The 12547-nt window shown below is 44.9% G+C and overlaps 1 protein-coding gene across 1 annotated transcript; it reads left to right on the top strand.

Moving 5' to 3' along the window:
- Positions 1-318: 318 nt before the first annotated feature.
- LOC139063857 (sterile alpha motif domain-containing protein 3-like) lies at positions 319-3972 on the top strand. Its single transcript, XM_070546766.1, has 3 exons — positions 319-448; positions 576-655; positions 3565-3972. Exons 1-3 carry the CDS (start codon positions 352-354, stop codon positions 3847-3849), a joined length of 462 nt encoding a protein of 153 aa, XP_070402867.1. The 5' UTR covers positions 319-351; the 3' UTR covers positions 3850-3972.
- Positions 3973-12547: the final 8575 nt, after the last annotated feature.

Below are 12547 nucleotides of genomic sequence, written 5' to 3'. Positions count from 1 at the left end.
TGGAGGAGTTCCCTTATCTATGCCATCCATTCTTGGTAAGGTCAATGCATACATGCTCAATTGTGAGCCATACCCATCCTTATAAAACACAAGTTTTACGTATGTCAACAAATGCACTAAACATAGTTTTGTAAATAAATGGCTATATTTTGTGTGTTTCTAACAACATATTTTGGTACAACAGAAAAATATTGGCTTATTAGGGTAAACACGTCCTCATAGCTGGAGTTCCTTTTAAATTCTTGGTATCAATATCTTCTTCGTACTGTGTGTGTGTTTTAGATTCTAGAGGAAGTGAAGCTCATCAGCAAAGTGGACGTGGAGAAACGCATAGTCACCAACTTTGCCAAGATGTCCCAAAAAATTGTTGACAAGGCTCCTAAAAGTGCCCTCAAGGACAAGTGTTTGGCTGGGCTTGATGCCTCAGAGACAGAGGAGGAAAGAAGAGGTATGTTGTGCCTTTAACAACTTTACAGTTTAATAAATTGTTATGCATTTTACTTTACCATGCTCAATTACATGTTATTTGAGGCACTTACATTTTTCTTTACAATTCTTCTGTATATTTTTTTAAGGTCAGATTGTCAACACTGCAGTGCTTCTACTACCTTCTGTCTTCAAAGAGGACCCACAGCAGCTATTTGTCATTGACAAGGTAAATATGACTTGCACTTGAACTCAGGCTTGCAACATCAGGACTTGAACTTGGACATGATCTCAGACTCCAACATGTGAAATTTCTATTGTTTGAATTAGGGCTGGACAATATAGGAAAAAAAGCATATTGATCCATATTAATAATTATTAAAAATAGATATTTAATTAAAACTATAGAATTTATATTTTAAGTGCGGCCCTGGCAATTTTATGCTATTTGCTCATTAACTACTTTCAGTAAAGAACAGACAAAACCTGACTTAAATATATTATTCAAATATCTTTATTTTACTAGAACTAAACTATTTCAGGAAAATATTAAGTTGTGTTTATGTTTCTAGCACAAATTAAGATTTCTGTTGAATTTGTGATTTTAGTTTTCTAATCAAGGTTTAGCTGCAGCAGATTAGTCACAATTATAGTGAAATGTACAAACATACCATCCTGCTTTCACCAGGGCTGCCAGCTCGAACACAATGAGCATGAGACACATGCATCTGACCTTGTACACATGCTCTCACGCTACATCTCCAATACCTCCCGCTCTTGCGGACAAAGACTAAAGAGACTGCGCGCACCCCTCGACTCCTCCCTTTAACAAATGGTCAGGAATGACACACTTTGTTTTCATTTAGTTTTTAACCCTTTAACACCGATGCGTCACCATGCAGGATCACCGGTGACGCCTCGGCGCATGTGATTTCAAATAACTCCTCGCTACTTAAACTATAAAATTCTTAAAAAAAATAAAGGAGAGGCCATTTCATATTCTATTCAACTCTAATCAGGCAGTGATCGAGGTCGCTTTTGTAAGAGAGACCTGAATGAGAAATATTAACACAATCGGAGAAACACCTCCAAATGTCTGACTTGCCTTGCTTTGGTTTTTGTGTCATAAAGACCTTGTTTCAGCTTCTTTTCAACATCAGTTGCCGACTCCATACTCATCCCAATCCCGCACTGTTTCTTTTAGCCGACCGTTCCCGCCCGCAGCAAAATTCACACCGCCCGCCCTCGCAAGATTTGTGTTGAGTTCCGTGGGACCCATTCCCGATGCAGCCCTCTACTATGAAGCTTCGCTAGCTCTGCTACACCATGGATTTCACACTTCACTATGGATGCCCTATTCTGGCAGCAGCCAGCCAGTGCCAGCTGGGCATTACCTTGCACGTCCTCGATCAATTCAAAATATTCTCTACCTGAGAGCCCTCCCTCTTTCAAACAGATTCTGCTGCAACCATTCCAGATCTCTGTGTAGACTCAACTAGGGCTGAAACGATTCCTCGAGTACCTCGAATAATTCGAGTACAAAAAATCCTCGAGTCAAATTCTCTGCCTCGAGGATTCGTTTAATTCATATTTAATTAATTCATGGCTTTGCAGTCGCCCGTGGTCATGTTTCACCCGGACTGAAATAAGTGACGCACATGCCCACTGGACTGAATCGCACACGCGAGTAGGGAATGTAACTTAACTTTATCTTAAGCTATGGCGGACAACGTGGATCCCGGTGGAGTGCGAAAAAGACAGAAAATGTAAAAGTTGTGGAACCATTTTTCACGTCGTAAGGTGGAAAACGTAGTCCAGTGAAAATACTGTAAAATGGATTTAGCCTACCACAACACCACATCCTCCATGCTGCAGCACCTGTAAATGTCACTTCTGCAAGCGGACTCGGAGCCTCTACAAGATAATGCATTTTAGCCTGTATTTCTATATATTCTGCGGACACTGCGACTTTTTCGTTTGTAGCACTCAGTTTCAGCTCACACCGTACGTCTGGTAGCAACACGTCGGACTTAAAATGTGCTAAAAAATAGCATTTTTACACAAAACGTCGGACTTTTTATTGTGTTATTGATATTTGTTGTCCCTCAGGATTGCTGCAGGATTACTGGTATTTATGAGAGGAAAACGAAAGAAAGTAAATAAATGTTTTGTGATCAGTATAATTTGACAAAACCACGGCAAACATGCTTTCTCGACAATCCTTGTTATTGTGTGAGAAAAAAAGTGTTGAAATTAAAACGGACGTGTGTTAATAGGGAAACAGCCGGCGAGCTGTTTGCGCATGCGCCGTGAGCGGTTCTGTTTGGGCCGCAGCCGCCCGCAGCGCTACTTCAACAGTTATCCTCTGGCTTGCAGGCTAGCAGATTCTCGCACGAGGGGAAAATCGGCTCAGGTTGTGTACTTATTTTTTGCACAGGCATTTGTTTACTGTGAAGTAAAGTTGAAGTGCTGACGTTTTGCAAACTAATTTTGAATAAAACTTGAAGAATAACTGGCAACTGCTTGCTCATTTTAAGAGGTCTTTCATAATTATAACATGCTATTTGATATAATGGTTTACAAACACAAAAGGGTAATTTATTAGAGTACTCGATTAATCGAAAAAAATATTCGATAGAGTACTCGATTACAAAAATATTCGATAGCTGCAGCCCTAGACTCAACACGGGGCGGGGCTACTCAGATCTGGCTGCTGCCATGTTAAAATGTTTTCAACTTTGCTTAATTGGTCATTTTGTCTGACAGAGGGAGTCTTAAGAAATAGTCTTAGGGTCAGCAGTAGCTCAACAGGTTGAGCGGGTTGTCCAGTAATCGGAAGGTTGCAGGTTCGATCCCGGCTCCGGACAGAGAATTCTGCTGTTGTGTCCTTGGGCAAGACACTTAACCCACCTTGCCTGCTGGTGGTGGTCGGAGGGACCGGTGGCGCCTGTGCTCGGCAGCCTCGCCTCTGTCAGTGCGCCCCAGGGCAGCTGTGGCTACATCATAGCTCATCACCATCAGTGTGTGAATGGATGAATGATACACTGTAGTGTAAAGCGCTTTGGAGTCCTTACTCTGAGAGGTGCTGTACAAGTGCGGGTCATTATTTAAGGGCTTTTCTATGATTGCATTTTACAGGATCCAGTGTTTCCAACACCAACTGTTGTCCTGACAGGCTGCAGGGACGAAAACCCACTGCAGAGTGAGGCCATCACTGTGAAGATGGATAATGAAGAGATACTCCTTGATGATGGCAGTGTGGACATCTCCCTTGCCCTGGCTGTTACTTTTTGTCTTTACCACATCTTCCAAGTTCAGTATCCCAAAAACTTGAGAAAGACTGTTTCCTTTCTGGAAACTTTTGTTTTCGAAATGAAGGGTTCTGTTCCAATTGCTGTGCAAAGGTTTTATAATTCACTGTGAAAAGCAAGCCTGGCACTGTCTGTTATGGTTTTCCGTTTGTTCTGTCAATGTGATTTTGCAAATGTGTTCAACTCGAGTTGCTCTTTACCGTCACTATTTTTCCAGCATTATAAAAAAAAAATTCAGCACTTTATAATACCTTTTTGCCTTGCATAGGATTATATTGTCTGCTTGTTTACACTGTTTGTTCGCAGTGCATGGCCCATCAAGTGACTTACATCACAAGACATTTAAGATGGCTCCTGTAAACTTGCGTGACAGAGCTTTCTTGCTTGAGAAGTTACTACTTTCCTGAAGCAAATAAATTGGCTGCATATTGGAACCTTGCAGTATGAGTTCTTTTTTTGACTTTCACCTGCTTAAGATTTTTGGTACAGATGTGGGTAGGGACTTTCTTTGAGAATGTCAATTTTATACATTTTTATGAAAAAATTAGATAGTTGTACCTTTTTTAATGGCACAGTTAAGCGATTTGCATTCAATTGTTTGCTTTGAAGGACATGTTATATGATCAGTTTTTGTTCTGGTGTTTAATTTTGTGGAAATAATTTTTTCAAGAAATGTAGAAACAAGAAACTTCCCTTTATAACCTCTAAAACAAAGTTTTGTCTGGGTGTAAATGAAAATATTTGACAGGAATGAAACAGTGATTTAATGTAATTGGGTCCAAAATTTCCTTTTTGGTTTAATTACTGCACTTAAATTGATAATTTCTGATTAAAACACCCAAAAAAACTTTCTGAAGCACCCAAATGAATTAGTTCTTCAGAGAACCCCTTGATAAATGGTTATTTAAGGAACCCTAAAAGGTTCTGATTTTAAGGTTCCACAGAGAATCTAATTATGTTCTTTAAATAACTTTTTTCAGTTCTCTGAAGCACCCAATTGAATTAGTTCTTCATAGAACCTTTTGATAAATGGTTATTTGTGGAACCCTAAAAGGTTCTATATGTGAGGTTCAACAGAGAACCAAATAAAAGTTCCTCAAAGAACCCATTTATAAATGGTTCTTTAAAGAACCAATAGGCAAAAGGTTTCTTGGAGAACCGAAGAAGGTTCCCCTATGGCATCACTGTGAAGAACCGTCTTTGGTTCTAACTGGAACCTTTATTTTTAAGAGTGTAAGAGAAAGCAAGTTGCTGCTGGCCTCACCCATCCATCCGATAGGATTGGCATTAATCAGACCAATAGAAAATGCACAGTATTGACTTTTTTGTTTTATCCTTACATTTGGAGTGTTTATAGAGGCAGTAGAAACTGATATGGCAGAAATAAAATATGCAAAATTCAGATTTGTGTATGTCCCCATTAACCATGTTTTAAATGAACCAAAATAAAATAATTTTCACATTTTCTCTTTGTTGACAGGAAATCGAGGTAACCCCAAACAAAAGTGGGAAGACAGTGAGGTACATGCAGTTGAAAGGCACATGATGCGATTCATCCACACATGCAAGGTACCTCAGAAAATGGACTGCATTTGGTGCATCAACGCAGAATCCTATACCCTAAAAAAATGAAACTGGACTGGTGTAAAAAATTATGTGACAAATCGAATCACTGCATTGAAGAGAAAAGCCTGTACCAAAGACTAACATTAGCCAGGTCAGCCTTTGAAACTTGATATTTCCTGAACTGTTCAGATGCTTTAAAATGTGTTAAGAAAATGTTACACTAATAGTGTTTGTTTCCACATGCCTCTTCTGATTTGGAGACACAGAAAAGTCTACAATAAAACATGGTTTTATTATGTTAAACTTGATCCATGATACCCACTGGTTTAAGATGTTAAAATCTTGGAAAGGCATTTTCAAGCTAATGACACTTAATTTTGTAGTCATTTTGTTGTCCTGTGACTTGAAGTTCTTACTTTCTCTTAAATAAAGTAAGCTGTCATACACATTTTGTTCCAGATTTGAATCTTTTGTTGGACATTTTTATAGACAACATTTTAGTATGCAATTTAAGCTGCCTAAACACCAAGAAATACTGTAGTAATGCTATTGAACTAAGAAACTGGATGAGCTTACATAACACATGGAGTTTGGTCAATAAATATATGATTTTCCCTAAAGTTTAGCATGTCAGTAAACACTATTACAAATTATATTCATGCTAAAATAGTCTTGTGGAACAATGATCTACTAACATTCATGGCATGAGAATGCTAAAAACCCTGGCAAGGCTATCAGCTGGCCTGCCTGGACCCTATAGAAGTTGCTGTGTCTCCAAGAACAGGCTCAAGAGCTTGGAGATTCCAAGAGACAGAAAATTACTCTGGGTAAACTAGTCTGGCTTTTAACATTATAGATGAGAGCGGGTTCTTTCTATGCTCCTGTGACAGACATGAAAAGGTCAGTAACTTTTATTTATTTATTTTTTACCGTGTCCTGTCTGGCTGTGAAGCAAACAGAATTGATGTCTGAATGCTGGTAACAAGCCTTACAGATTTACTCTCAGGTGAAGCATCAAAACGTCTGCTTTTAATGTCACGCCTGATACTTCAAATTTTATTGTTATTGTTTTTGAATGCTTTGTAAATCCGACCAGACACGGAGATAGAGGTGAAAGAGAAAGGAAAAGACAAAAGGTGGGGAGAGAGGGGTGGGTGGGGTGGGGGGGGGGGGGGGTTCCACAAAAATAAACTATAATGAACAAGAGTCTGCTTCTAGACCTGCAGAAAAAGACAAGAAAAAAAAGCAAAAGAACAAAAATGGGTCACAACAACAATACAAGAAGATCAAGCTATCACTGTGTCAACTTGATGAAGAAATATATAATAAACATTGTTTAACTGAACAATCACACGATAATAAATCAGTGCAATAAGTGCCCACCATAGTCTTAAGACCTGTGTTTAACGTGCTCAAGCCCATACTTTTGAGAGCACCATGTGAGCACCTGTGTGTACACGCTCTTGTTTATGTAAGGTTTCTCTATAGGAGCGTCCAATAGAGAGTGTGAGGGACCACAGATCTGCCCCCTAAAGATGTGTAGGAGACGGGGGGAGCTCCAAGTCCCAGAGATCCAGGCGCTGCCCCAGAACACAGGAACCCCAAGGAGACTGCAACCAGAAAGGCCCCCGCTCCCCTCAAGAGGCACAGAGGATCGCCCCGGGGGGCCCACAACCAGCAGCCGGCAGAGTCCCGGGACATATCAGCGGCAAGCCCACAGGCCCACCGGCAGCCTCCCACCCCCTAGCCGGCAGAGCCCGGAACCCAGCGACCCGGGACCCAGGGGCGACCACCCTCGCCGAGGACCCAGCAAAGCCCAGGGACCCAGACCCCACCAGGCAGCCACCTGGATTGATCTGGCAGACGCCAAAAATCTTAAACCCCCTGACCCGGGAGCCACGAACACTCAGGCAGACCAAGGCACCACACCCCACACCATGTGTGAAGTTCCAGGAGAGGGGAGGAGTCAAAGGCCCCACCTGACATATACAGTCATACACAAACACAGTCACACACTCCCTCCCTCTTGCTCACAGATGCACATACAACCCAAGACTTACAAAAATGCACGCCAGACACCCACACATGCTCCCCATACACACCCTATTCACTCTGGTCCCGGTACTGCTGCACATTGGGTTCAACCATCACCGGTTACCAGAGTTTGACCCTTTCTGCTGGGGTGCTGATCAGCAGGCTCCCCCGCCCAACGCTGAGCACAGCAACCCACCACCCCAGACCCCAACCAGACGGCCAGATCTCCCTCCTAGCCTCCAGCCCCAGGAAGTCAAGCATCAACAGAGGCGTGCTAAGACCCCTAGTCTCCCTCCGCCTGCTCCAATATAGTGTTGTGTGTTCATGCGGTGTATTCCATGGCTGTGGTGAGCGGGCAGTGCGGGCATTGTCTGGCCTATGCCAGCTGATGCCACTGCACTGCACCACCCCACTTGCACCCACAGCCCTCGGTGTCCAAGTGCGGTTTAAAATTGGAAGTGGGCACCGGCACCCGGGAGGAGGCTGAGAAATCCCCCTGCCAACTGCCGTTGAATGTGCTCACTCCCAAGGCCCTAAGTGTGTTTGCATGGAATGTCGTCAGTGGAAGGTGCAAATAAAATTTGGGGGCAGGTTGCCACAGGAATGCGAAAATGGGGTCCATACCCGCACTCCCTGACTTGTCCACCCCCCAAGGTCCTATGTGTATGTTTGTGTGATGATGTGAGGGAGCAGGAGGAGAGAAATATGCGTGGATGGGGAGGAATGGCTGATTGGGCTTAGCCCTCCAGGGACCCAGCTCCCCTACTGGCCCCAACAGGCACCTCTGTTGTCAAATTGCCACCCAGGGCATAGAGACCCCATCCCATCCTGCCAGGGCCCAAAGCAGCAGCATTTTTTTTTTACCGTGTCCTGTCTGGCTGTGAAGCAAGCAGAATTGATGTCTGAATGCTGGTGACAAGCCTTACAGATTTACTCTCAGGTGGAGCATCAAAACGTTTGCTTTTAATGTCACGCCTGATACTTAAAACTTTATTGTTATTGTTGTTGAATGCTTGGTAATTCCAACCAGACACGGAGACAGAGGTGAAAGAGAAAGGAAAAGAAAAGGTGGGGAGAGAGTGGGGGGGGGGGTCCACAAAAATTAACAATGAACAAGAGTCTGCTTCTAGACCTGCAGAATAAGACAAAATCAACATTGCTTAACTGAAGAATCAGGATAATAAATCACAGTGCATTAAGTGCCCACCATAGTCTTAAGACCTGTGTTTTAACGTGCCCAAGCCCATACTTTTGAGAGCACCATGTGAGCACCTGTGTGTGTACACGCGCTTGCTTATTTAAGGTTTCTCTATAGGAGCGTCCAACAGAGAGTGTGAGGGACCACAGATCCGCCCCCCAAAGATGCGCAGGAGACGGGGGGAGCTCCAAGTCCCAGAGATCCAGGCGCTGCCCCAGAACACAGGAACCCCGAGGAGGCTGCAACCAGAAAGGCCCCCGCCCCCTCGAGAGGCACAGAGGATCGCCCCGGGGGGCCACAACCAGCAGCCGGCAGAGTCCCAGGAGACATCAGCGGCAAGCCCACAGGCCCGCCCGCAGCCTCCCACCCCCTAGCCGGCTGAGCCCGGGACCCAGCAACCCGGGACCCAGGGGCGACCACCCCCGCCGGGGACCCAACAGAGCCCAGGGACCCAAACCCCACCAGGCAGCCACCGGGATCTATCAGGCAGATGCCAAAATCTTAAACCCCCAGACCCAGTTGCCACGAACACTCAGGCAGACCACGGCACAACCCCTCACACCAGGTGTGGCAGGGGGAGGGGGGACAAAGATCTATATCATCAAGAGAAGTTCCAGGAGAGGGGAGGAGTCAAAGGCCCCACCTGACATATACAGTCATACACAAACACAGTCACACACTCCCTCCCTCATGCTCACACATGCACATACAACCCAAGACTTACAAAAATCATGCCGGACACCCACTCATGCTCCCCATACACACCCTATTCACTCTGGTCCCGGTACTGCTGCACATTGGGTACAACCATCACCGGTAACCAGAGTTTGACCCTTTCTGCTGGGGTGCTGATGAGCAGGCTCCCCCGCCCAACGCTGAGCACAGCAACCCACCACCCCAGACCCCAACCAGACCGCCAGATCCCCCTCCTAGCCTCCAGCCCCAGGAAGCCTAGCAACAACAGAGGTGGCAAAGACCCCTAGTCTCCCTCTGCCTGCTCCACTATAGTGTGTGTGTTCATGCGGTGTATTCCATGGCTGTGGTGAGTGGGCAGTGCGGGCATCATCCGGCCTATGCCCGCTGATGCCACCGCACCACCCCACTCACACCTTCAGCCATCAGTGTCTAAGTGCTGTTTAAAATTGGAAGTGGGCACTGGCACCCGGGAGGAGGCTGAAATATCCCCCTGCCAAATGCCGTTGAATGTGCTCACTCCCAAGGCCCTAAGTGTGTTTGTGTGGAATGTCGTCAGTGGAAGCGTATAAGGTGCAAATAAAATTGGGGGGCAGGTTGCCACAGGAATGCGGAAATGGGGTCCATACCCGCACTCCCCGACTTGCCCACCCCTCAAGGTCCTATGTGTATTTTTGTGTGATGATGTGAGGGAGCAGGAGGAGAGAAATATGCGGGGATGGGGAGGAATGGCTGGTTGGGCTTAGCCCTCCAGGGAGCCAGCTCCCCTACTGGCCCCAACAGGCACCTCTGTTGTCAAACTGCCACCCAGGGCATGGAGACCCCAGGCCATCCTGCCAGGGCCCGAAGCAGCAGCATTACAGAGCCTCACGGAGTCCGAGGGCACCAACCCAGCCCCACCCCAGATGAATATCTATGCCCGTCCCTGCATTTGCACAACTTCCAGAATATAAAAGACATGGGACATCCAGGTAAGGTTAGGTCCTCCCCCTCCTGGACCTCCCGCTCCCCTGTGATGGAACGGCAGAGGAGCCAAGGTCTACCTGAGGCCCCCGAACCCGGGCCAGGCACTGCTGCGTGTTCCTGCCTTCTTCCCGGCAGTATACATGTCAGGACCCCGACCCCCAAGTCCCCGCCCAGATCCCCACACGGGGCCGGCCATCCCCAAACCCCGAGCCCCCAGGCCCCCACCCAGATCTGCCTAGGGGCATTGCAGCCGCCAGGCGGTGACCCATGACCGCCGCCAAGATCCCCAAGGGGCCCCACTCACAACCGCCAGTAGTCCACCCCTCGAACCAACCCAAGCACCTCCAGAGGGGGGCAACGGCCCCCCAGTCCCAGACACCCCCAGTGAACCCACCCCCAGGGAACATCCGGATACTCCAAACTCAGATCCCACACCCCCACACCCACACCATCCCGCAGGACAACATCAACGGCCCCCCACCCTCGCTATGTGATGGAACCGAACAAAGGAGCCCAGAGAGATTCATCTGAAGTGGAAGCAGAGGCTATATCAAGTGCAATATGATCTAACAAAAGATTTCTATACTGGTTAATGCAGAGAGTTTCTCTATTTTTCCAATTCAAGAGGATAGTTTTCTTAGCGATGCATATGGCAGTCAGAACCACGTGAACCAAAGATGTTTCAATCGGGACATCGTCCAGGTTTCCCAGTAAACGAAGAGAGGGGGTAGTTGGGATATGACATTTCAGACATTTTGACAGATCCTCACATACTCTACCCCAAAATTCCTGGACAGGTGGGCAGGACCACAGTGCATGAATGTAATTGTCAGGAATGTTGTTTGTGCAGTGTGTACAGGTGTCAGACGACACAAACCCCATCTTGAATATCCGATGACCTGTATAGTGTACTCTGTGTAGAATTTTGTACTGAATTAATTGTAAATTGGGGTGTCTGATCATTTTAAAAGTTTTTAAACAAGTTTGGGACCAGAAGTCCTGGTCAAAGCTAACTGATAGATCCACCTCCCATTTTTCAATAGAGATTGCAATTTTATCGTCTATTTTGGACAGTGTCTTATGTACTTTAGCCAGTAGTTTGGGGGGTTTGAGATTATAAAAGTCTAATACCCTTGGTGGTGTTTGTAATTCTATTTTATTGAGCTTAAATTTTTGTTTGACTACAGATTTAATTTGGTGATATTCTAAAAAGCTATTCTTATCCATTCCAAATTGGGAGACTATTTGATTAAATGGGATGAAGTCCAATCCTTCATATATGTGTTCCAGGTATAGGATTCCTTTATTTTTCCAGTCCGGAAGGTTCATCATTTTGTTGTTTTGCAAAATGTCAGGATTATTCCAGATAGGTGTGCGTCTGCATGGTACTAGTTAAGACTCTGTCATTTTAAGGTACTCCCACCATGCTGTCAGAGAGGTGCTGATACTAATAATTTTGAAGCTTTCATGTTTTCTTATGCTTGAGCTAATAAATGGTATGTCTGAAAGCTCTATCGTATTGCAAAGTTTCTGTTCTATATCTAACCAGGACTCATCTAGTGGGTTATCTTGCAACCATCTTGGTATATATTGCAGCCTGTTGGCTAAGAACTAATAATAAAAATTGGGTAAATCCAGTCCTCCTCTGTCTTTGGTCTTCTGAAGCGTTTTTAAGCTAATTCGTGGAGGTTTATCCTGCCAAAAGAATTTAGTAATTGAGGAGTCCAGAGATTTAAACCAGTCAGAGGGTGGTTTGTTTGGGATCATCGAGAATAAGTAATTTATTCTGGGTAAGACCATCATTTTAATTGTAGCAACTCTCCCCATGAGCGATATTGGTAAGGATTTCCATCTTACAAGATCATCTTCCACTTTCCTTAAAAGTGGGATGTAGTTTAGTTTGGTTAGATCTGCTAACTTGGGAGAGATATTAATTCCCAGGTATGTGATATTCCCTGACTTCAATTGTGTATTAAGCAAATTGACAAATGAGAAATTAATTGGTAGAACTGTGGATTTTAACCAGTTTATAGAGTAATCTGAAACTCTTGAAAAAGAGTTTATTAGTTCTATTGCTTGGGAGAGAGAGGATTGAGAATTCTGGAGAAAGAGTAAAACATCATCTGCATAAAGACTGATCTTATGTTCTATTTTCTTACACTTTATCCCTTTAATATCTGTTGTTTGCCTAATTTCTGCTGCTCTTGGTTCGATAAAGATAGCAAATAGTGAGGGGGAGAGTGGGCATCCCTGCCTGATCCCCCTCTGAAGACAGAAGCTAGCTGATATTTGGTCGTTCGTCCTGACACGTGCAGTTGGCGAACTGTATAATGTTTGTAGCCAGTTTATGAAG

The sequence above is a fragment of the Nothobranchius furzeri genome, chromosome 18, assembly GCF_043380555.1.
Source record: "Nothobranchius furzeri strain GRZ-AD chromosome 18, NfurGRZ-RIMD1, whole genome shotgun sequence".
Classification (NCBI taxonomy): Eukaryota; Metazoa; Chordata; class Actinopteri; order Cyprinodontiformes; family Nothobranchiidae; genus Nothobranchius; species Nothobranchius furzeri.
The sequence above is the reverse complement of the archived record's forward strand: the minus strand, read 5'-3'. Positions and strand labels throughout refer to the sequence as shown.